The following is a 26,404-nucleotide window of genomic DNA, read 5'->3' on the forward strand; positions in this document are numbered from 1 at the left end:
TTGTATTGTGTTGAAATCAAATTCCATCATTTGCTTCCAGCATGTTCTGATAAAATTCAATTATTTTTAATCTATATTCTAGGTTTCACCTATTTGCATCTAATGAATAAAGCTGCTGTTATTGATCATTCTATGAATTATTGATGTTAGCCTTTTGTTAAAATACAAGTTTATCAATAAAAAAAGTACCCTGAGGGAACCATTAGTGTAACTAACCTAGTATTTAGAAATCACCCACAGAAGATTGAACTTACTCTTTCACCTCTTTTTTTTTAGAAAGAAGTGGAGTTTATATATCTCCAAGGAGCATTTAATCCAACATCAATAGTCACCTTCCAGATAGTACTGTATTTATCATATTATGAGGCCATCAGCCGTGACAAAAGAAACATGCAGAGCACCTGTTCAATGTTTTTTTATTTTGTGACAATTCATAATTAAAGTGGGTTGCCACTTCTATAGCAGTTGAGTCTTGCAGCATGAAGGCTTCTGAGAGACAGATAGCGGAGTTGTGCTCTCAGCTTTCAGTACATCGGAGGCTTGTCCTCCCCTTTGGGGTTTGTGATCTTTTCCACGTTCTTAATGATGATGTCATAAAGCTCAGCCTGCAAATAGAAAAAACAAAACTTGGATTTAAATAGGCATAATTTATGCATGTATCTCGTCATCCTCCATAACAATAGACCAAGGCGTAAAACAGAAGCCAGAAGCAACAGTTGAGGCTCATTCCAATATCATATCAGATTATCCTAAAGGCTAGAGGAAGGTCTTTAAGACTAGCAGCAGGTAAGTTTCAAGGTGGCATGGAAGATGCAGGAACACAGCTGTGCTAGGTTACGAGTGAGATTTTGTGTCATCGTGTGCACAACGCTAACAGGCACAAGAGTGATGTGGCACATTAAGTAATTAGGTTTTTGAAACAGAATGACCACATGAAAGCACAGAGACAATAAGGCTGTGAACCTTACATTCAAGAAAATTGAGTCTACACTATGCATTGCGCAAACCAAGCAACAGAGATCACATGATATCACATGGGAAAGTGTTGGACAACAGACCCCTTGATATTACATCAGCAGTATGGAAGCAGAATTTTTGATGATATAAGCAAAAATGATGAGTGGGGTTAAATTATTATGATCACCACTTGGGGAAACATGATAAACTGAAAAGGAAATATCCTGAGGTCGTAAAGTTGGTTTGTTCTTTTGTGGTAACAGTCGGGAGTTGCAGTATTACCAATGGATTTCACATGTCTAGAACACCGGGACTAATTTGGTCTAGTTAACATTAATACAAGTTTTCTGCATCTTTATGTGTGTGGTTAGCACCAGCTTTTTGCTACTGGCAACATAGTTTTTATGGGGTGCTATGCAATCTGGTAATACCACAACACTCATCTTGTGGTAATGCTAAAATGCCTGGCAATTCCAATAGAGTACATTTTTACTATCACTGCAATTCTCTAATAGGAAAGCAAATGTGCAAAACAAAATAAGGGCCAAACCACTTTTCCTGTCCCCTGCCTAATACTCACATAGAAGCCACGCACGTCCATCAAAATGCTGCGTATCTCTGCATACACTGCCTCATCCTTTTCATGCACAAGTGTGCGGTAATCCATCTGTGGTGAGTGAGAATAACAAACTGGTGACAACAACACTTGAGATCAGAATGAAACAAGAGAGACTTTGGGACTGGAGTAAGAGGGAGTATGTTGTGTTACGAGGAGGAAAGCCATCACTTGGGGAAAGAAAGAAGTAAAAAGGAATCGAAATGAAGTGTGGAATTTGAAGATCAACAAGTGTGCGACATGGAGCCACCAAAGACTTGGGTAATCAGGAGTAAGAATTATGGTTCAGAGTATGATAAGTGTCAGATTGGGGCATTGAGATTTATATACCAATAATGTGCACTCGTCATTATAATTCAGTTAAACTTCACAATGTGGTTCAGTTCTGGCTCATGCTGACAATCTGAGCCTTATTCTACTATTATAAATGAGGTACATACACGCACACAGCACAAAAACGCTGGGTTAACAATTAGGGGGCTTTGACTTCACTCATAACATACAGGTGTCATAAAATAGTAGTCTATCTTACATATTTCCATCGCAAGTAGCTGTCATCAGAACAGTGCAATAGATTAAACACTCCATGATGGGCTTGGCACCACGGAGTGCTGGCATTCACACCAAACTCAGGCAGTTATGGAGACACACATACTGAGGAAATAGAAACTTCAGTGATTCTGATGGGGGTATCCACAAAACATTATAAAATATTCACTCAGTTCTAAATGCAAGCTACTCAATGTCACCATGCAAGCACAGACAGTTCCATGAACATCACTCCAATCTACACAGGAGTGCACAAGCATGCATGCAATTGGTAGCGGTGAGCGGGTCATGATATTACGTCTAAGTTAGAAACATGCATACCATTTGAATATAGGTAGCTCTTTATATAGATACCCAGGGACAGAGTCACAACAACATTTGAACCATATACTGAGCTGTGAAGGGAGGTACTGAAACTAGGAACAACTAAATTACCAAGCAGTGATATTGTGTTTAAAGGTTATGTAAACATTTGGATTGAAAATAGAACACGTGGTAACTTAATGCTCGGAGAACACGCAAGTAAACAACCACTGGATGCTGACTTTAGTAACAACTGTATTTATAATTTTTTTTTAAACTATCATGATTGATCACATAGGTGATCACCAATAGGTGGATCCGATGCACAAGTTACTTACATTCGGTAACAATCTATCTGTAAGAGACTTTAGTCCGTCGTAGGTGTCGTGATCGCCGGGATGACATCGCGGCAGCTACTTAAACGCTGCCCTCGCGCGCTGACGTCAGGTCTGTACACGACATTCCGTGCCAGGAACGCAGACCCATGCAAGATACTGACCACTGGTGCATTGAAACTAGGGTGTGCACAATAAGGAGCTTCAGAGGGAAAATAAACCAGATCGCCCTCCACTCGATAATCAGCTTAGATACCATAAGATCTGATCTATGAAGGTGCCTCTCTTCAGGCTGAAATAATCTATATATCAGTAGAGGTAGGGATCCGCAATGCTTTTATTCCCATATACGTCTCTATTTTTATTGAGATAGTAACCTCCTACTTTATACCTTTAATTTAAAAAGGTTTTTATTTTATTTTACAATTGATAGTCCCCGTATTTTACTACTCCTACCCAATATATGAGAGAAATAGTATGAAGAGTGGAACAGAATTAATCATCACAGAAAAAATTGTGAAACGGCAAGATGACCCCTCACATGCGCACCACCAATCGGGCCTACAGGTTGGTACTCACCAGCTATGCCCACTTTCATCATCATTGGTAGTCATCTTGCCTTAAAAAATAAAACGTGTAGTGTCCAAACCAACAGAAAAATGGTGCAATAAAGAAGTGAAACAGTCACATCTCATGATGCGACCTAGTGAGATTAAAATTGAAGAAAAATGCACTTTTCTCGATACTCACTTTATTATTCCTTGTGCACTTTATTCAAATTAAAAACGGTTGCTTCGCATACCATAATACTGAGCCAACATATTTCATTGCCATGACACTTTGAGGAAATTTCTTCAGGGGAAACAAGGTCGCCTGGCACCAGTAATGGACACTTCAATATCTTTTTTCTTTTCGGGGACCCAATCGAGCTAAAGTCCTTCGTACCAGCTCTCTTCCATAGGTCACACTAGAGACTCCACCTGTGAGTCCACTCGGTGGATTGACATTCGACTGTTATGCCCCGTTATGCCCTACATGCATCTGTTCTTGGCATGTAGGGCTGCTGACATTCATATCTGTGCATAGATCGCCGCCTAGTGTTGGGTCCGGATGATTGCACATTGTTGTCCTGGAAGAGTCTTCGAAGTATCACGAGATAGGTGACTCCTCCCCTGGACCACAGTGCGCATGGGCATCCTCTCCATCCTTAGATTGTTTTTCGCCATTGTGGCAGTGATGGAGTAGATACAGTAAGTGATGACCATGCTATACAGTAATTCTGAGTGCTGCAGCCGCTACAGGCGCCGGGGAGGAGGGTGGGCGATATGAATGTCAGCAGCCCTACATGCCAAGAACAGTTGCATACTGGAAAGTAGCATATTCAGTTCGAGGCATGTGGGCTGCTGAATTCATATCTGTGCATAGAATACATAGCAGTTCCTCCATTAGCGGCGGCTACCCGTGCCAGCTGCAGCAGTCTGAAAAAGAGTTTTGAGAACAGCCTGTCCTACAGCTGCCAGTACATCTACACAGTAGTGTTTGGTAAATGTATGGATAGTGAACCATGTGGCTGCTCTACATATTTCCTGTAACGGAATTTTTCCTAGGAAAGCCATGGACGCCCCTAACTTTCGTGTTGAGTGGGCTCGTGGGGGAATCGTTAATGTGCGTTTAGATTTTTGATAGCAAAATTTGAATACATTTAACGATCCATCTGGCTATCCCTGCTTTGGAAATGGCGTTGCCCTTGTGTTGTGGAGAAAAGGCAACGAAAAGTTGTTTTGTTTTCCTAAAGTCCTTAGTTCTGTCTATATAGTACATGAGGGCCCTCTTTACATCTAGTGTATGGAGCATTCTCTCTGTGACATTCTGAGGATTTTGAAAGAAAACAGGCAGTTCAATAGTTTGATTCATGTGGAACTGCGATATCACTTTGGGCATGAATTTGGGGTTGGTACGTAGTACAACCCTTGGATGGTTAGTGCCTGGAGTTCACTAACTCTTCTTAACAAAGTGATTGCCACTAAGAAAGCTACTTTCCAGGTGAGGAATTGAATCTCACATGAATGGAGAGGTTCAAAGGGTGGACCCATTAATCTGGTGAGGACCAAATTGAGGTTCCACACCGGTGCCGGTGGGTGTCTTGGGGGAATTACTCGTTTGAGTCCCTCCAAGAAGGCTTTGATGGCAGGCACTCTGAATAAAGAGAGGTGCTGCCTGTTTGAGATAGGCTGCTATCGTGGTTAAATGGATACGTATTGAGTTGTATGCCAGATTGCATCGGTATAGGTGTAGGAGGTAACAGATGATGTTTTGAATGGATGCGTCCAGCGGGTTAATGTCATTGTTGTTGCAGTAAATGACAAACCTTTTCCATTTAGCCGCATAGCAAGCTCTGGTGGTGGGTCTCCTGGCCTCCTTGATGATATCCATACAGTCAGGTGGCAGGTTTAGGTAGCCAAACTCTAAGACTTCAGGAGCCAGATTGCCAGGTTCAGCTGTTGCGGATCTGGGTGCTGAATCTCGCCATGGTTCTGCGTTAAAAGTGCGGGTTTGATCCGTAGCCTTTGATGCGGCACCACGGAAAGTTCTAGAAAGGTGGTGTACCATGGTTGGCGCGCCCATGTGGGAGCAACTAGGATGAGTGTCAGTGAGTGTTGTCGCAGTTTGCGTGCCACTAGAGGTATTAATGGCGCTGGGGGAAAAGCGTACGCAAATCTGACGGACCAGTTCATCCATATCGCATTGCCCTGTGACTGTGGATGTGGGAACCTGGCGGCAAAGCTTTGGCATTTTGCGTTTCCGTTTGTGGCGAATAGGTCTATCTCTGGATGACCCCACTGTTGGAAGTACGGTTGGAGAACTGACGGATGTAGCTCCCACTCGTGCATCTGGTGTCTGTGTCTGCTGAGCAGATCCGCCATCTGGTTGTCCTTGTCGGGGAGGTGTTCCGCCATGAGGAATATGTTCCTCTGAATGGCCCACTTCCACATGCTCTGAGCCAGATGAGACAACTGTGGAGAGTGTGTTCCTCCCTGCTTCTGTATGTAGTACATGGCAGTCATGTTGTCCGTCCGGATCAACACGACTTTGTTGCACAAGTGTACTTTGAATGCTTTCATGGCTAGGAAGAGTGCCATCAGTTCCAGAACGTTGATGTGCATCTTCTTTTGTTGCGTTGTCCATAGTCCCTGCACTGTGTAAGTGAGTACATGAGCTCCCCAACCCTGGAGAGAGGCGTCCGCTGTCAGTATTATTTGTGGAACAGGCTCTTGGAACGGTCGGCCCTTGCAAAGGTTTTGTGGATTCCACCAATGCAGAGAGTTGTATGCCCGACCGCTCACCAACACTAGGTCTTTTAATTGCCCGTGAGCCTGATTCCATTGACGTGCTAAGCACTCCTGAAGCGGGCGTATATGTAGTCTCGTGTGCGGGACTATGAAAATGCAGGAGGCCATCATGCTTATCAACTGCATGAACACTCGCGCAGGAAGTGAGTGTTGAGGTTTGAACTTTGAGATCAGCAGTTGCATGCTGTTGATCCTCACTAAATTTGGCTGAGCTGTGGCTGCCAGAGTGGTTATGGTTGCGCCCAGGTACTGTTGTACGTGCGCGGGTTGGAGATGTGATTTTGGGTAGTTTAGTGAGAATCCCAGACTGTGAAGAAGGTGAATGGTGAGGGACATGTGGCTGGCACATTGCTGGGCTGACTTTGCCTGAACAATCCAGTCGTCTAGGTAAGGAAAGACGTGAATGTGTTGTCTTCGTAGATGTGCCGCCACTGTTGCTAGGCACTTGGTAAAGACCCTGGGTGCTGTTGTTACTCCGAAGGGGAGAACTTTGAACTGATAGTGATGCCCCTGAATAGTGAACCTGAGATATTTCCTGTGTGAAGGGTGTATGGGTATGTGGAAATACGCATCTTCGAGGTCCAGTGTGGCTAGGAAGTCTCCCTGACTGAGTAGCGGGAAAACCTGCTGTAGGGTGAGCATATGGAAATGCTCTGAGAGAATGTATTGGTTGAGGGGTCTCAGGTCTAGTATAGGTCTGAGCGACCCGTCCTTTTTTGGGATTAAGAAGTACAGAGAGTACACCCCTGTCCCCTGCTGGTTGACTGGCACGACCTCTATTGCACCTTTTTGCAGCATACTTAACACTTCCTGCTGCAATAACGCCAAGTGCTCTACGGACATAGGACGGTGCTTTGGCGGTATGTTGGGTGGAGTAGACGTTAATTCGAGACAGTAACCGTGCCGGATAATGTCCCTGACCCACCTGTCTGTGGTGATGGTTTTCCACGCTGACAGGAACCGTTGGAGTCTCCCCCCCGACAGGTGTTATGTGGTCGGGGGGCAGGGAGAGGGCGTCACTGTTTGTTTTTGGGGGAGGACCTGGTGTTGCCGTAACCACGTCCTCTGCCCTTGGTGCTGGAGCCACGATATCCACCTCTGTTGGTTTTATCGTAGGTACTTTGTGTGCCTCCTTTAGTGTACTGCTGCTGTGACCCCTGACCTCTAGCTGCTCCTCTATGTCCGGGGCGACGAAAGGAGCCACTACGAAACTGCTGCGTCTGCAGAGCCCCCATTGATTTCGCAGTGTCAGTGTCTTTTTTAATTTTTTCGAGGGTAGTGTCAACTTCAGGGCCAAATAAATAGTCCGGGTTGACCGGTTGATTTAGGATATTGTTCTGAATCTCCGGCTTGAAGCCTGAGATTCTTAACCATGCATGCCGTCTCAACATGACGCTTGTGTTGATTGCCCTCGCCGCTGTGTCGGCTGCATCCAGTGCGCACTTGATGGATGCATTGGTAAGGAGTTGTCCCTCTCTAATGAGGAGCTCCGCTGCCTCTTTATATTCATTTGGCAAATGTTGGAGTAGTGCCTCTAGTGTGTCGTAGTGGGACCTATCATAACGGGCCAGGAGTGCCTGTGTGTTGGCAATGCGCCAGATGTTCGCTGCTTGCGCTGCAATCCGTTTGCCTGATGTCTCCAGCACTTTGGACTCATTGTCTGGGGGAGGAGCATCACCTGTTTGTGAGTGGGCTCTCTTGCGAGCATTAGCAACCACCATAGAGTCCAAAGGTAACTGACCCCTAATGTACATAGGGTCTCCGGGTGCAGGCTTGTATTTTTTTTCAATCCTGGGGTTTAGCACCCGTGCCCTGGTTGTTTCTTAAAAAATGTCCTTTGCAGGTTTGAGAACTCCTTTCAACATGGGCAGAGTCTTGACAGTTCTTTCGGAAGAGGCGAAAGTGTCCACCAAGAAGTCTTCTTCGATAGTGTCAGAATGGAGTTCTACTCCATGATTGACAGCAGCCCGTTCTATGAGGGCATTAAAGGCAGCAGTGTCCTCTGTGGGAGATGTCTTTATGTTATAAAGCTGCGTGTCATGGGCATCTGTTGCGGTACCCGGGTCAGTGGGGTCATCCCATGCCTGATCTGGGTCTTGCAGGTCATCATCAGGATCGATATCCCCAGGGTAGGTGGTATCATCCCCTACATAGTCCTCTACTGCGTCTGCCTCTGAAGGCGTAGGAGAAAAGGACGGTGGATCCTGATGGAAGGGTTGAAAGTGTTCATGAAGCACTGGCTCTGACCCTGCCGGCAATTTGTGTTTGAGAGGGATTTTGTAGGAGTCCAAACCCCTCTCTGGCGTGATTTTCCGCAAGCGGAGCATCAACCTACCAGTGTTGGCGTCGATAAATTGTGGCTGTGAAGGCTCGAGATCTGTTTGTCCAGTGGATGGGGACTGTGTTTGGCGGACACTTGTCCGAATCTGGAACAGTCTCGGCGCCGTGGGAGGCGGCAACCCAAACGTGATGTTGGTCGGCGCCGAGGGTGCTTTCGAAGCCTTGTGCGTGGAGGGCTGCCCGATCTCTGATGCGTTGCAACGATGCCGAGACCTGTTGCACGGTGAACGCAGATGGCTCTTTGGAACCGGTCGGCACCTTGGAGGTAGGCGTCGAAGCGGCCCCCGATGTTTTTGCAGTCATGGGGTCATCGATCCGAAGGGAGGTATCGACGCTCGTTGGAATCGATTACTTGGCAGGCGCCGCCACCTTAGACGTCGATGCAGATGGGGTGGCCATCTTAACTTTGGTGGTTGGGGCCGATGTTTTCGGTGCCAAAGGCCGAGGCGCCTTGTGGGGACCGAGGGCCTCCTTCTTTGGTTCGGCACCCGTATCCGCTGCGGTGAGCTCGGCACCGAAATCCTTTTTTGCGCGGTCGGAGTCGATGACCTTTGCCGGCGTCGAAGGAGTGGAGGGCTTCGAGCCAATCACAACCAGTTTCACTTTCGGTTTCGATGGAAATGGTGCGATGGATGGTTTCGGTTTCGCTGAATGGAATCCAGTCGTCTTTGATAGTAATGGCTCTTGCGAAATGTTCGAGGCCGGGCCTGAAGGCGGGGCCGAAGAACCGTGAGATCGATCTTGGGTAAGGCCCGAAGGCGATCCCTTGACCGGAGCCTCATGACGACGTATTTTTTCGGCCTCCGTATCGACGGGTTGGCCTAGCTCCTCGCTGGAGCTATCTTCCTCGGCCCCAAAGGCCTCATCGTAGTCTCCTACCTCTTCGACGACTTCTTCTCTCTGAAAGATCACCTCATCGTCGTCTTCCGATAGGGAATCATGTTCGGAAGCGGGGCTGGAGTCTACGTCTTCCACGCTCTCGGCGTCCTCATCTTTGGTGCTAAAGATGTTGGCCGGGGCAGGCGCCGATTGCTGCGCCTCCAACCTCGCTGCCCGTCGATTCCGGAGAGTCTTCTTCGATCGGAATCGGGCACAGGCCATACATTTCGACTCATCGTGATCCGGTGAGAGACATTTGTTGCATACGGGGTGGACGTCGATGTGTGGGTATTTCGCGTGGCATAAAGGACACCGTTTGAATGGAGTCCTCGATTCCATCGTCGATCGAAGGTTGATGTTCAGACCAAGCGGATCCGAAAAGCTGGAAGAAGGTGCTAAAGTACTAAAGAAACTAGTCGATACCGAACGGGAACAGTACCGACGAGAACTAAAGGCCTTTTGGCCTTAAACTGAATTTTCCTAACTTGAGCTAAGATAAGCACATCCAAACCCAATGGCGGAAAAAAACAATCTAAGGATGGAGAGGATGCCCATGCGCACTGTGGTCCAGGGGAGGAGTCACCTATCTCGTGATACTTCGAAGACTCTTCCAGGACAACAATGTGCAATCATCCGGACCCAACACTAGGCGGCGATCTATGCACAGATATGAATTCAGCAGCCTACATGCCTCGAACATATTGTTACCGAAGGAAAGTATCTTGTGCATCTGAAAGAGGCACGTTAGTGATAGATTCCTTACCTTAGAAAAGATACCTCAGCAATACCAACCCTGGTGGTGGGTCTGCGAACCAAGATCACACCAGAAAGTTACGGAGAACAGAACGGCCAAAGAAGCCATCTCTCCGGACGTGGCTGTCAAGACAATGTGTAGTAAAAGTGTGCAGCGAGGCCCACGTGGCTGCCTGACAGATGTCTTGCAGGGTGACCCCATGTCCCAATGCAGTAGTAGCTGCTGTCGCCCTGGTAGAATGGGCGTGCAGCCCCACCGGAGGCTCCTTTTAGCCAGAGAATAACAGGCTTTTATACACAAGACGACCGAGCGGGAGATACTCCTCTTGTTTACAGCCCGGCCTTTCTTGGCGCCTACGTAGCCAACAAAGAGCTGGTCATCCACCCAGAACTGTTGTGTACGATTCAGGTCAAATGAAAGCGCACGTTTTGAGTACAGACAGTGGAGCCTCTCTTCCTCTCTGGAGGGGTGCGGAGGCGGAAAGAAAGTGGACATGGTGATAGTTTGCCCGATATGGAAGGCAGTAACAACCTTTGGCAAAAAGGAAGGACGAGTACGGAGCACAACCTTGTCCGGATGAACAGACAGAAAAGGAAGTTTACAGGAAAGAGCATGGAGCTCACTCACGCGCCTAGCGTAGGTGATGGCAACCAGGAAAGCAGTCTTTAAAGTTAGTAAACGAAGAGGACAGTTGTGAAGCGGCTCCAAGGTAGTGCACATCAAATAGGTAAGTGTCGTGCCTTCCAAATCCGAGTCCTCAGGGCTGTGTCGATGCTCTATGGGGGCCCACCTCTGAATCGACCCCAGTCTGGCACATGTAGAATACACAGACTCTTGGGGCAATTGAGCGGGGGAAGGAAAGGATGGGGACTGCGGGGAGGGAGACCTGTGTAGAGAAAGAAACAATATAAAATCCAAAACAGCTATATCGTTCTTCCTACTTCTAATCCCCCCTTCTACTACACTCAACCGTTCTACGTCTCCTTTCCTACCTGTAAAGAAAAGAAAGGAGTCTTGGAACACATTCACATAGATATCCAAGGTGACGTAGTAGGAGACCAACCAGACGTATCTCCGGAACAAGAAACCAGGGTTTCCTACTAGGCTTTCCTGGTAGTTCCCGAGAAAATGAAGAAAAAAGAGAAAACAAAACTACTGCACAATAAAGTGCTCCACCCTGGAACACATATCTGATCACGCTAGTTGCGTGTATATTGCCCCACCTGGAGCTTCAGTTGAATAGGGGAACTCTGAGGTCTTCTCCACCGAACACAATAGTTGCGTGGTTGACAACCACACACACTCTCTAAATACTTAACTTAAGGATGATAACGGAAAATAAAGTCTCATATATGGAGGTGTGTTTATTCCTCCCTTCTTAAGTCAATTCACACACCAACACTCACTGCGATGAGCGGACGCTCTGTTATGTACACTTCCCAAAGTACGAAAGGCACTGCACCCTGCACACTCATAAACAAATGTTTAGACGTGAATGCGTGTCTCTTTCCAAAGTACGAAAGACACTGCACACCGCACGCGTCACCAACAAAGGCGTATAAGTGAAAGCTTGTCTTTATTCCACAGTACGAAAGACACAGCTCACTGCACGCTCACCAACACAGACGTTTAAACTGCTGGAAGATAACTCGCGGGCACTATACCCTCCCTGCAACAAAGGACCACGAGTCGGCCTTTTTCCAACAGGGAGCAGGTAACCCACGCGCCACTACGGGCGACGACTCCCCTCTGCAAGTAACGGCTGGAAAGCACGTTACGGCCAACAGAGGAGATCCCAGGACTAGACGTGTCCGTTGCCGGACCAAAGCTATGAAAAGGCGGTTCCGAGAGTGAAGACTCCAGAACCCTCTTACCGCTACCACGGAGGCGTCGACTATCCTAACTGCCACTGGAACAGACCACGAAGAGGAATAATCGGCAACGCCGCTTTGTATCCTGTTTCCCGATTCCGGCTCCGCCCTTGCTTGCACACGTCGCGTCCCTCTGGGCATTCTGGGGAATGTAGTTCCTGGCCGAAAATACGCGCGTACAGCTAGCGTAACACCCGGCCAGGAAATCGTGACAGTAAGAACCAGATTCAAGTCCCACTGCAGCATCACAAAAGGAATAGGAGGGAAATGGTGAGTAATGCCTTTGAGAAATCTAGTTACAACAGGGGACTTGAAAAGAGAGTGCTGATCAGGTAGCCTGAAAAAGGCTGAAATTGCAGAGAGGTAGCCCTTAATAGTGCCCAGACCAGAGCCCTGCTGGGCCAAAGAAAGAAGGAACAAAAGGACTTCTGAAAGAGGGGCAGAAAGGGGATCCACAGCCTTTGCTGGGCACCAAGCCAAAAATTTGTTCCACCTGCAGGCGTATACCGATTTAGTGAAGAGACGCCTGGCTGCCAGAATGATATCACAGACTTCAGGAGGCAAGTCAAATGGAATCAACTGTCGCCACTCAATCTCCACGCAAAGAGACGGAGGCTGGACAGGTTCAGTGGAGGACCATCCGCTGCTGAGACAGAAGATCCTCCCGAAGAGGCAGTCAGATCGGGGGATCCACGCTCATACTGAGTAGCTCGGGATACAAAACTCTTCAAGCCCAGTCCAGGGCCACAAGAATGACTTGGGCCTGGTTGCGCCTGATCTTCTTCAGAACTCTGGGTAGAAGTGGTATAGGCGGAAAGGCATACCATAGACCGCAACCCAACTTGTGCAGGCCTGTGGCTCTGAAACTAACGTGTTTGTGCGCCCCTTCCTTGGCCACAAAAGGAACGAACAGTAGAAGCCGAAGGAGTGCACGTGGCCGAAAGGCCCAAGGACTTGGTCGTAGCCCGCTAGTCCTTAAAGCACTCAAACGCACTATCCGCCTTGTCGCCAAAAAGGCGAGTGCCATCAAAAGGCATGTCCATCAGAGTGTTCTGGACATCCCCGGAAAAGCCAATCGTCCTCAGCCAGGCGTGACGACGTAGCGCCAATGTCATGGAAATCGCTCTGCCCGACGGGCCAAAGATGCGGGCCATAGCTGACAGAAATTCCTGCAGCTGGGCCAGAGTCGCCGACAGACCCGGGAAAGGCAGGTAGGCTGTCGGCAACTACATAGGCTCTGCCGGAGCCGCGGCGGTGGCACCACCAGCACCCTCAGCCGTGTTGCGCAACAGGCTAGGGGAAGGCAAAGAGCGACGATGCTTCTTCCACTTCTTGTACTTCATCTTACCTGACCCCGAATGCGAAGACTTCGTCGAACGATGGTGGCAGCTCCGTGACCGGTCCCTCGACCTCCCGCGGGACCGGGACTTTGAACGGCACGGAGCGGACACCCGGGTCTCAAGCAACTTTCGGGACCGCTCCCGCAAAGTTTTTGGGGTCATGGCCCGGAAGTCGGGGCACGACGTGGGGTCGTGGTCGCGCCCCAGGCAGTTGAGACACTCGCCGTGCAGGTCAGTGACCGACATCATGTGGGGACAGGCCTTGCAAGACTTGAAACCGGGCATCCCTAAAGCGCCAGGAGTCAATACTCAAAAAACTCAGTCAAAAATTGACTGGGGGTACCGCTCTCTCCGGATCTGCGTTTGCTGGTGTGGACAAATAAAGAACTGACGTCAGCACGTTAGGGCGGCGTCTAAGTAGCTGCTGCGACGTCATCCCGGCGATCACAACACCTACGACGGATGCGGAGCCGCACGACGCCACCGTCCGACGTGCAGGGGTACTGCTGACGAAAACTTTCTGGATCCAGTCTGATGGTAATTCTAAGGTAAGGAATCTATCACTAACGTGTCTCTTTCAGATATACACAATTATTTTGCTTGCTTGAGAGACATAAAACGCAAATTAAGATTCTAATAAAGTTTTGAGTGAGTACAAAACATGAGAAAAAAAATAGAAACCTGCTCTTCCTTTGCAACCCATGATCACTGCTCTCAGGACCAGACACATCATACAAATCTATGCTTCCCTCAGAAAACCACCTACAGGTAGTACCCTCATCAACAGTTTCACCCACCACAGAAAATTCAAGTTGTCTCATCTATTGGCAATATTTGGAAAGCCGTCAGAGATCTCAGTCATGAAAGAACTTGCATCCTCAGAAAAGAACGTCAACACATGCAACTAGATCTTGGAGAATAGCTCCTCAGTTCCAACCCGCTCATTTGAGGTCTTTTCCATTCCAAATAGGTCACATATTCTAGGTATGTAGCATAAAGCTACTTACTGGGAGTGCAACCTTCTCATCTTGCTAACAGTGTCTATTTGGTAACCAATAGAGGTAGCAATAATGTCCTTTACTGGACCCCAACTGATCTCCAGTGCCCAACGCAAAATGGCAACCGATACTTAAGCAGGATTCGTCACTCTAGTTATCCGAGACACATAATCTACGAATAAACCCCAAAACACTAAAATTGGACAGGACAGCTCCACTATGTATGCAAAATGGTCCCTCGACCCCTGCATTCCAACATTTGTTGGGTTGCCACCCATCCCGAGTAGGGGGTTTGGCACGGGTTTAGTGCCACTTATAGAGTTTTTTCCTTCCCACCCATGCTTGTGGCTCCCCTACATGCATACTGCAGTATGTTGGCTCAATTCTTATCTGAATAGGTGGCTCCCTGTTCTTTTTCTCACAAAGTCTGAAAACATTCCTTCAATGGTGCCTCAGCCACTCGGACGATGCATTAAATACTTGAAGCTGCATTAGATTCCTTAAGGAATTTGTCTTGAGAATTTCCTCTGTTGAATATAGGTTATTCCAGGTCCTCTGCATGAATGTACAGGAGAGAGTCTATCTAAGTCTGCTTGTTCTAGATAGTAAGTAAAATCCTCCTGGTATGACAGGCTGGCATCATACAGCTTCTGGTAGAACCTAAGGAAGCAGTCTAAAAGATCTAGTTGCTTCCCCCCCTTTGACCCATGATTGAAAAGATACAGCCCTGTTTTTGCTTCACCTTCAGCCCTGGACACCAGCAACCTTCCAGCCAGTTAAAGCCCTAATGGAACCCCTGACCAACTGTTGCATACACGCGAGCGTGCAACGTGTGTTGTGCTCGCGTGTGTGTAAATCAAATGTTTTGCTACAAAGTTGGTAAGCGGAGACACACGCTTGTTTTCCAGTGTGTCTGTTTACCCTCAAATTCATATGGAATTGGGGGGCTAGCGGGGGAGTATATGCTTTAATTTCTCATGTGTGTGTATAGTGGGTTTCGTTATGCCGTTAGGGCATTCAACTACTGATCTTCTGGTGTACATGGATGCTGTCTTCTGTGACGGAGTTCTAATAAATAAAAATAATCACAATACTGTTTTCTTGTGATTTCTGGGGTCTGGATTTACCTCCTTATCTTCTCAACACCAACCTTGCCACAATGAATTCTTCCTTAGAGAGGTTGAGTATCTGAAGCCGATTTCTCAGATGTGAGACCCAATGTCAGATATTCTGAAACTGAGTTTTCTTAAGGGAATTCTAAGCCTTCTTTAGGTCATCAACTAGTTTTGTCCCTGCTGCCTCCCTTATCCTCCGTCATGAGGTATCACCTCACTACCACCTTAAGGGCATCCTGGTAGTCCCTATAGGTAAGTCTCCGGTGTCATTAAAGTTTAGATATTCCTCCAAATGATCCCAGACTGCCGGTAGTAAAACCTTGTGACTGAGTAATGGATCATTTAAGCACACATGCCACTTGAGTGTCCTATTCTGTTGCATCTGGCACAGTACTAGGGAGTGATCTGAAACGGAAATAACCCTCATCCCAGCATAAGAATGTATTGTCTTGAAAAATAATGTGTATTCTGGCATAGGATTTATGTGAGGTTAAGCAGCAGGAATAGTCTGAATGATGCTGCATGCCCACCACACGTCTATTAGACCCACCTTCTGAAGCTCTTTAAATCATGGGTGTCCTCATCCCCCGCCCCCCCCCCACCAAATGCATGTCCATTCTTGTCACACTAGCATCAAGCACAGAATTTCAGCCCCCTTCACCCATATTCACAGGTCCTTAGCCACATACCTCCTTTTCTCAAAAATGTATTTTCAATAGGAGCCACTATCCCCCTTATTCAGCATAACTCTCACCTAATGAGAACCCCACGTGGTGAGAAAAGCATCCCTACACCTGCCATTTTAGTCTTCGCAGTAGAACAAACCCTCCATACATCCCTATGTAACAGATGCATTGCCCGTAAGAGGCAGATGTGTGTCCTTAGCTTCTTAAGGGAATGTAGGGTCATCTATCATTTACCATAGCATTTAGCCCCTGCATATGAAAGCAGATGATCTGCAGGGACCTCTCTCTACATGTTTCTGGCAGTTGGGATAGCCATCTCTCTCATCCCTGTGGAAGCCCTTCCTTAAACGTTACAGTCACTCAATTTAACTTCTGAGCCCTCCACACCACCCACATATCTAAACCACATTCAACAATTATGCTGTACATTAAACAGAAGTCCTCCCCTAAGGCTTACCGAACAGTAATCCCCTTTCAGGGCATTAGTGTGACAGTTCAAACAGTGAAACCCTCGCCACTGCCTCCCTGCTCTCAGTCTGCAGTGCCTATTTGTCAAATTGGAGCTGATCAAACACGTGGCCACCGGGCGGCCACATGTATATCTGGCCCTCTTTCTTTGGTGACCGTGTGGTAAATAATTTAATTACCGGGACTGAATTTGATACGGAATCTAATAGAATAGCTCAGAAAAATAAGAGGCAGAATCCGTGGTATAAGAGGTTTCTGAATGGGCTTTATTCCAAAATGGCCGACTCGAGTCGCGGCCTTCATGTTCCGTCACCACGGGGGTTCAGGAAGTGAAGTACAACATTTTATTGACAGACAATCATTTTTATAGAATGTACATTACAATGAAGCAAATGCAGAAGGCGTAACAATTGATAAGAAAAATGATAATTCACATGCGTAACCAAAAATGGGCGTAATGAGGAGTAAAAAGAAACGTTATTGGTTATGATGTCATATATAGGTGGATCTATAAGATAATACTTGGCATAGATGCGCGCGCAGCAGCATGACGTGTGATTGACGTATAACTAGGGGGTGAAGGGGACTTGACATTTAGCTCTACATGTGGAGACAAGAAGTCTGGGGGGTCAAGTCAACCTAATCCCAAATCATATCTAACATCCTATGTTTAAAGAACTATGTTATCCACAAAGGAAGGACTCTCGGACAAAATCTATTCTATACTGAGTGTGTGTGCGTGCACAAGCGTCTAGATGTCTAAATGAGATGCAAGGGGCAGAAACCTTCCATGGTAACAGGGCTATGAATTACTTGCATGAGGACAGAGAGGCCGGGCCCTTTGCTTGGTAGCCGAAGGAAATGTTTACTTAAACTACTAGACAGGAATGCATCGGCCGAGGAGCGAAGCAGATAACTCGAAGGTGAAATACAGTTTTTGGCAGGCAGGCAAAACTGGCCGAGGCAGGCACCGTTAGCCGCACAGGGAGTAGGACAAAGTTCATGGATACAGATGCGAGCTCAAGCTGAAGCTGTCAGAGGCAGAGAGCAGGAAAAGCTTGATGGCAGAATCAGGGCCTACTCGCCTAAACTGCAAAATGGAGTCACTGAGCCATATAAAGTCGGTGGCCTTTCATACTTAGGAATCGAATATCCAGGCCATTCATGGCGGATCTGACAGAGGACATGTTGACGGTGGACGCACATGTGTTTGCGTCTTAAAAACTGGAACTGGAGGGAACATACATGTACTTGTAACATGCATATAGAACCGTTGGGGTCCAAGATAGGGGACATAACTGATCATGAAAATCCATATTTCCACATTCCCTCCTTGTCCCCTACTTGCCCATCAAGAGACATCAATCTTCATTAATCCATCGATTTGTTCATGGAGCATCATTTCTTCTTCTTTCTTCTTCCGGGATCTTGAGTGAAAACCTTGATGTGGAATACACGATGTGGCACACAGGCCGCAAATCGCTGGTCCACATTGCAGGCATAAGCAGCAACTGAATAGTATAAGAAGGCCAATACCTAGGAAGGATAGAACTCTCCATCCCCAGGCTGATATCACACTCCAAAACCACCCGGACCAAGTCCAAGTGCCTGGATTCTGGTGTATCTGGCTCACAATCTTATGAAGGCGAGTTATAGCTTTATATACAGATGGCGAATTTTCTGGTATGAATACGCAGCAGCTTGATCCGATGACCCTACAAGCTCCGCCCCTATCGGCCAGGATGACGTCAAGAACAAGACGATTTTGAAGAACAACAATCCTCATCGCAGATTGCTCCTCTGTCAGGTTGCCTAGGGCGGCAATAGTTTCATTCACTACAGCTTCAAGAGTCTTAGTTAATCTACGTATTAGCTTACTATTTGAAATTGTACCTATATAGGGAAAGATGCCTTTATTGAAATCTACATACTTGTCCCATGCCGTCTCAGTGTAATCGACAATTGGGAGATCTCTCCGCTCTCTATTGTGTACTAAATGAATATTTCTATAATAATCAGGAGGAGCTAGGAAAACAGGTGGCAAAAGAAATGCAATGTAGCAGGTACCATCCCAATCTAGAGGTAGACGTATATATGCAGTCTGACCACATATGAAGTAGGAGTGGCGAGAAGCTCTAAATGAAGATTTGCCTTGATCACTGAATTCTACTATAGTAGTGCATTTACTATGGCCCATATGTATGGAACCAATTTTCCTTACACACAATTCACCTTTAGCTGGAAATACTGACATGGTGGGCAAAACTAGTTCAACTTCGGATTCGACATTCAGAATCATGAGATTAGGTGTAAAATTACCTAATCCATATACTTCATTTTCTAGATCAGTTCCTGTTCTTTTGGGGCGACCCTCCTTGTCAGGGTAGCAGACCTTGAGTAAAACTAGGTTCAGATTTCCCCATACCCAATGGTCTTGATAAACTGCTGTGTCTGAGTCTATGGAATTGATTAAACTAAACCATGCTCCACAGGAGCCATTATGTGTAAACGGATGTGGAAAGAAAGGCAGAACTCCTTTATAATTCTGATAGGGAGGGAGTCGGCCACACACCCAACAATTAGTGGCATTACTAGTCTGATGGGAATGATGCAACATACTAATGAAAGTGTTATTGCGCAGCGCAAGTCTATAGGACAATTCATGCGGAGGTAGGTCACTGAAAGAATGTTCATCAGTTATATTGAAAACATGTTTAGAAATAGGATAATATATATGCAACAATATACTTGCAGTGATTATTATAAAACTCAAGAAAAACAAAATTAATAACGTCACTATACAGTGGCTACGCAGTGATTTACAATACGCATGTCGTTTCAACATTTTTCGCGATTTTCCATGATTCAGGTCTAAGGGATACATGTCGGAGACAGATTTAACCGCTTCACCTTGGAGAGGACTTAAACAATCAAATCGTCCGACGGTTTAGGCCTGAGTTTCAATTTATAAAGATCCTGACTGGTGGCCTCAGCCAAAGGTAGTTTTGAGTCAATGGGTGAAGACACACGAGGTGGGCTATTTACATCCGAAGGAAGTCCATGAAATTTCTTGATATGACTTGAATGCACCCATCCTTTTCTGCCTTCGATCTTCACGGCTGTCCTTGTGGTGAGCAGGACCAATTTGGGTGTTTTCCACCTGGGCTCCAGCTGAGTCTTTCGGTCGAAATTTCTCACACGAACAAGGTCCCCCGGAACTACGTCATGGGGTTTCACCTCAGTGTTGTCGGGAAAGGCTGCAGCTACCTGTGAACGACAAGATTGTAGTGCAGACATCAAGGAAGCCAGGTAATCTGTCAGCATATTACAGTCAACATCAGTTATTTTACGGGGTATAGGCGTCCCCCACATATTCGGTGGTCTGCCAAAGATCACCTCATAAGGGGATAGCCCTGTTCGAGAGTGTGCTACCATTCTCATGTAAAAGAGTGCAACTGGTAAGGCTACTATCCAATCAACACCCTTCTCCCTGCATATTTTGGACAATCTGATTTTCAAAGTTTGATTATGTCGTTCCACGAGACCTGCTGCCTCGGGGTGTCGGACACAATGGAACTTCAACTGATATCCTAGCAAGAGTGAAACATGTTTCATCAGTTCGGATGAGAAAGGCTGGCCGTTATCTGAATAGACAACACGTGGTAAACCGTACCGCAGGAAGAATTCTCGAACTAGCTGCTTGGCAGTAGTCGGGGCAGTGTAATCTGATACTGGGTATGCTTCAGTCCATCGGGAAAGAGCACAGACAACTACGAGAACATATTTGAATCCTCGACATCGTTCCATCTGGATATAATCCATCTGGAGGACTTCAAAAGGGTGATCAGGAGGCTGAAATCCACCCTGCTCTACGGGGATGCTTTTTCCTGGGTTGAACTGACAACATATCATACAGGTACGGACCTTTTGCTTAGCTGCTGCTCGTAAATGTTTGTTGAACCAAATGTGTTGAATGCTGTCTAGCATAGCTTTCTCTCCTAAATGCGCCGGACTGTGGATCGTAGTTATGATAGCTTGGACCATAGAGTCAGGAAGAAACCATACAGATTTCTCCTTCGTCATCCATCCCTGATCTGTTTGGATCCCTCCTAACTCAGTCCATTTCTTTATTTCGTCTGCTGTAGCATGTGTCTGTATGTCAATTATGTCAAGTGCGGGATCCTTAATCGTCATACAATGTGTTGGTGTCGGAACTATTGGCTTTGTCATGTCGGATGTGCGAGTCTGAGCAGTCTGTTTAGCTGTTCTGTCAGCTAAATCATTGCCTTGAGAAATGATATCAGTAACCTTCGTATGCGCTTTGCATTTCATAATCGATATAGCAGTGGGCAGATGAATTGCATCTAACAGAGCATGAATGAGGGACCCGTGCTGTATGTGGGTGCCATGAGAAGTTAAATAACCTCTCTCTCGCCAAAGCACCCCGAAGTCATGTACAACTCCGAATGCATAACGTGAATCAGTGTATATGTTAACTTTCTTATTTGTGGCTTGAATACAGGCTTGTGTCAGAGCAATAAGCTCTGCTGCTTGGGCTGACAAGGTATTTATACAGTTTGTTTCGATGACTTCAGTATCTGTTGTGACTGCATACGCGGCCACTAAATCTCCTGTACTTGTTCTCATACATGATCCATCTACATACAACGTCAGGTCTGGATCTAACAATGGAACGTCTGTCAAGTCTTGTCTGGGTTTCGTTGTTATTGTAATAACTTCAACACAATCATGAGCTAGTGGGTCTGTTCCGATTACAGGTAAAAGTGTAGCAGGATTCAATGTATTACAACGTCTGATTTCTATATGTGGCTGAAACAATGTTAGTTCATATCCTGTAAGTCTTGCTATGGTCAAGTGTTGTGTTTGCGTTCGGTTCACAAGAACCTCTACTGCGTGTGGTACTTGTACTGTCAATGGATGTCCTAACACTATGGCATCGCTTTGTCTGATTGCTAAAGCTGTTGCTGCCACTGATTTCAGGCACGCAGGCAAAGCCTGAGCTACGGGATCTAATGTACTAGAGAAATAAGCACATGGCTTGCGTGATCCTGCTTGTTCCTGAGTGAGTACTGACAAAGCAGTACCTTCACGTTCTGTAACAAAGAGTGTAAAATGTTTATAGTAACATGGTGTCGCTAAAACAGGTGCTTGACATAGAGCTTTCTTTAAGCTTTCAAAAGCTAGTGTGTGTTCCTGGGTCCAAGGGAGGACAGTCGATGTGGCCGCCTCCTGTGTTGTCAACTGAATGAGCGGTTTTGCTAGAAATGCATATTGAGGGATCCACTGCCTACAGTATGAAGTGAGGCCTATAAAAGCCCGCACCTCCTTTTGTGTCTTGGGTATTGGCATGTTAGCAATTAACTGAATGCGGTCGGGTGTAAGCTGCCTTCCCTCCTTGGACAGCGAGTGTCCAAGGTAAACAACTCGCTGGACACAGAATTGCAGCTTAGAAGGGGACACCTTGTGCCCCTTTTCGGCTAGAAATTGTAAAACCGTCAGCGATGCTTTTTCACATTCAGGTACGCTTCGGGCGGTGATCAGCAGATCATCGACATATTGAAGCAGTGCAGTGCAAGCTGGCATGTGTATACTGTCAAGTTCTCGTTTCAGTGCTTGGCTATAGATGCTGGGGCTTTCTGTGAATCCTTGAGGAGCGCGGGTGAATTTAAAACTTCGTCCATTTAAACTAAATCCGAACAAGTATTGGCTTTCCGGATCTATGGGGACGCTGAAAAAGGCATTCTTTAGATCAATTACTGTAAAGAATGTGGCTCGTGAGTCAATGGCTGTCAGTAATGATGAGATATCGGGGACCACAGGAAATTGTGGCACAATGCATTTGTTTAGTTCGCGCAGATCAATAACCAGTCGATATACTGGCGGGGCCATTGGATCAGTTCGTTTAAGAATCGGAATTATCGGGGAATTACATACATTGGAGTCGGTTTCCACAACCACTCCTTGGGCAATAAGCTCGTCAATGATTTTCAGTAAAGCCACTACAGCATCTGGTGGTAACTTGTATTGTCGCATTCGTGGTAGTACCACTCCTGCCTTTAATGTGACTCGATATGGTGTAATGTTCATGCAACCAACATCAGTAGGGCCTTGTGCCCATAAATGTGCGGGTAAAGTCTGTAGTCGGGGATCCATGTCTCTGGACACATAGTGACCTTTGAAATCACGTAAAAACAATCTTACTCCTTCCGGAGAACAACATATAATAGCCCCTAGAGCTTTCAATGTCTTTATACCTAACAAGTTTTCTGGGCATGATTTGGTAAGCAATAAATCTGTAGTTCGTGTCAAGGGACCAATCGTGAGTGGAAGTGGCTGTGATACTTCATTAACAATAGGTTTTCCTGAAAAACCAAGGGAAACATTTTGAGAGCCTGAGAGGGGTGCCCCTGGAACTTCACTACGTTTTATTGTTGTTCGACTTGCCCCTGTATCAAGTAAAAATTTTCTGTCTTGACCTAATAATTCACTGTGCACATAAGGTCCTTCTTGATCTACTGGGATCTCAATAAGGGGTAAGTCAACTTCCCTCTCTAGGCTGGTTCATGCGTAACGTTGATACTCAGGATATTCATACTGTGCGGTCTGATACATTTGTCGTGTTGTCGTTTGTGTAGCAGCAACGGGCAGCGCTGGTGCAGCTGGCACAAACTGTATAGGCTGTTGTGAGGCTGGCATGGACTGTTGCTGAGCTGGCATGGACTGTACATGCTGCGGAGCTCCTTGTTCATTCTGATCCTGTCTGAGTGGTCGTGGTCTTTCCTTTGCAATACCTACAGCTATATTACGCTTCAGGACTGGACAATCGTGTACATAATGACCTAGTTGTTTACAGTAATTGCATGTTCCTTTTACAGGAACTGCTGAATCTCCGGAATGTGTCACACCCTTTTTGTGACCATCCGCTGGTACTGTCTGGGAAACTAGCATTTTCATTTTAGTGTCCTTCATACGTCTCTGTTCGTGTTCTTGTTCATCTCTTATTCTATTATGATGATACTGTAACATTTGTAGCATTTGTGACGGAGTGTTACCTTGCCATGTACTCTCGAATTTCAATACTCTATTCTTCACTTGAGGCAAGGAATTTTCCACTAATTTTGTCACAAATAAATGTGGATATGACTCACTATTTGCTTTTATACCACTATTTATACCAAAACATTTTTCAAATCGGGCATAGAAATCACTAGTGTCTTCATCTTGTTTTTGTTTACAGGCTGAGATTGCACCCCAATCTTCCTTTTTCGTAGCTAATAAACGTGGCAGTACCTGTACTAGTAAACCTGGTAGTGCTTTAACTTTATCCCCAAGCCCTGAACCTGCAGTTCGGCCTCTTTCTTCGGTTTCTAATGCTGTCCAGTCTATCTTTTGGTCTCCCACTTCCCACTCTTTTTCCTTAAGTTTTTCATAAATGCCAGCAGGCATTAGCACCTTTAATATCGTCATAATGTCAGGATAGGTATACTCTCCCATCAGTAACATGTCTTTGATTTCTCGGTGGAAACCTGCTGGGTCCTTGTCATGACTTGGTACCACTTTCTTCATTTCTAACAATTCCATTTTAGATATGGGTGTGTATACAAATACACGGTGAAAATTATTGTCCTCGCCTTTTATTGGGTGCACTTCTCGTAAAGGATTCTGTCTATCCATGTAGTACGGCGTTCTTTCCTTGTTGGGCAGTGAGAAAGGATCTGGGCTTACAAAAAGAATGTACTGCTTTCGTGATACTAGTATTTCTTTAATTAACTTATTACCAGAACCTCTCCATCTATTCGTGAGTAGTTCAGTTAATATATCAGGTAAGGGACCAGGATCGGCATGTTGGTTCTTATATAATATAAGAAGTTGCTGAATCATATAAATTCCAGCTAAACGTTGTTCATCTGGGCTGAGGTTCAAAAACGTGTGTGCTACTGTGTCATCACCATATTTTCCGGGACTATCAATCCAATGAACAGCTGACCTAGCTAATTCTTGCTCATCCATAGAATCGAGGAGGTGGTAACCCCTTCGCTCTCGGAGTATTTTGTCAGCAGCTTGAAATGAATGTTCGGGAGACTTCAGATTTATTATAGGCGTCGGATAAGTTCTGTTATTATCTGGACATATTGAATGTATCGGATCAGTAAAACATCTAGTATTATTACAGGACCTTCCTCTACCGACATAGGCTATGGTGTCTGACTGTCTTACGGGATCCCCTGATTCGGACGCCTCGTTTTGCTCAAACTCGTCTGTCTCCAATCTCTCTTCATGTATACGTTCTATTTCTTTCCTGATTTTTCGGCACATGGCTACTATACTTCCTTGTTTATCATGTCTTCCGTCTGATATATTCTGACTCCATCTCGTAAGAGTTTGCATTATTTCCGAGTTCACCCCCGGTCGGTCTTGATTTCTGATCACACAATTTACGAGAAAACGTAACAATTCCCCCTGTATCTCCACTTTCTGATATTCCATAGCTCTGTTAATGCATTCAGGGTCTTTCCCTGTTTGGACAAAATGATATATGCTATCCAAATGCATAGTCATTCCGGGTAGCTTCCCTAAAAACCCTGCAGCTCTTCTGATACGTAATGATGCCAGAACCATTTCGTCCTCTTTGCCAGGCACCGGATCATATCTACAATCTATCAAAAGGTCCTTAAGCATGCAGGGATTTACAAGTTTGGGCGTACGTGTATGTACTGGTTCTTGAAAAGTAAGTTTACTTATTCGGGGTGGCGTAGAATAAATGCTAGTAGCACCTCCGGTAGCCCCCTCTGGGGTACTGGGCGCGAAAGGATTCGTTGAACGTGCTACAGCAACTACAGGTGTGGACACAACTGTAGAATCGGCTGCGGGGACAGATGCGGAAACAGATGTGCTTGCCGAAGCTTGTGTCGGGGTTTGTTGTTGCACAGAGACAGATACCTGATCTTGACGTTGAACCCCCCCCAGCAGATGGTCTATGTGGTGCGGGGTTAGCATACTCGGGAGCTGCGTCATCTAAATATGAGGAAAGAAAAACATCTTCTGCGGTTCTGGGATGTCCTTTAGGATGTACTTTTATTGGAAACAATGGGGGTGGTAAGTCTTTTGGTATCTCCGTAGTAGCCTTAGGTAATCCTTCGGCCAGAAGGGGATACATACCTTTCATAAGGGCATTTCTTTGTCTATCGGCTTGTTCTGCTTGTACTCGTGTACCCTCTTCAATCAACAGATTTTCTCGAACTTTATTGGCACTTTCTTTACTTCTCTCTTCCTGTCTTAGCGCTTTTTCGGTACGTCTATGCGATTCTTTACGCCATAACTCAACAGCGTCTTTCTGTGACTGTCTAGCTTTCCTCTTCCACAACTCTTCTTCTACTTTCATAATGCACTCTGCATCCCAGGTCCCAGCTACGGGCCATCTCTGACTTTCCGGTAATTCTTTGGTGTAATCCACCCATAAATCAAGAAATAATATGGCATCTAAGCCATGTTTGTGATACATGAAGTGCCCTGGAGTGTCCCTAGGAGGAATAGGAACTGCTTCTTCAAGTACCCCTTTTCTAGTAGTGATCTGTCTTAATTTTGAAAAGAGCGGCATATTGACAACTGATCTGATACTTAATCTTGAACACACTTAGTACGGAAAGCACAACAATGAACAATCATTCATACCACAATATGCAAGACGTTTTAACACATTAAACATTAAACATTTTAACCTTTAAAATGACCAACAATGATGATCGTCTGCACAACTAATCACCAAGCATAATTCTTGACAATAACTAGATACTTCGGAATACTTGATACACTGCTGAAACA

At 45.9% G+C, this 26,404-nt stretch overlaps 1 protein-coding gene across 1 annotated transcript in view; it reads right to left on the reverse strand.

Moving 5' to 3' along the window:
* Positions 1 to 399: 399 nt before the first annotated feature.
* The window catches only part of LOC146830582 (proteasome activator complex subunit 2-like), a 183,631-nt gene continuing 157,626 nt past the window's right edge, over positions 400 to 26,404 (reverse strand). Inside the window, exons 10-11 of the mRNA XM_085604783.1 lie at positions 1,538 to 1,624; positions 400 to 605 (exon numbers count right to left, since the gene is read on the reverse strand). Of these exons, the coding sequence (XP_085460909.1) occupies positions 525 to 605; positions 1,538 to 1,624 (168 nt within the window). The 3' untranslated portion in view covers positions 400 to 524. The remainder of the gene's footprint in view (positions 606 to 1,537; positions 1,625 to 26,404) is intronic.

The sequence above is a fragment of the Triturus cristatus genome, chromosome 5_1 (assembly GCF_964204655.1).
Source record: "Triturus cristatus chromosome 5_1, aTriCri1.1, whole genome shotgun sequence".
Classification (NCBI taxonomy): Eukaryota; Metazoa; Chordata; class Amphibia; order Caudata; family Salamandridae; genus Triturus; species Triturus cristatus.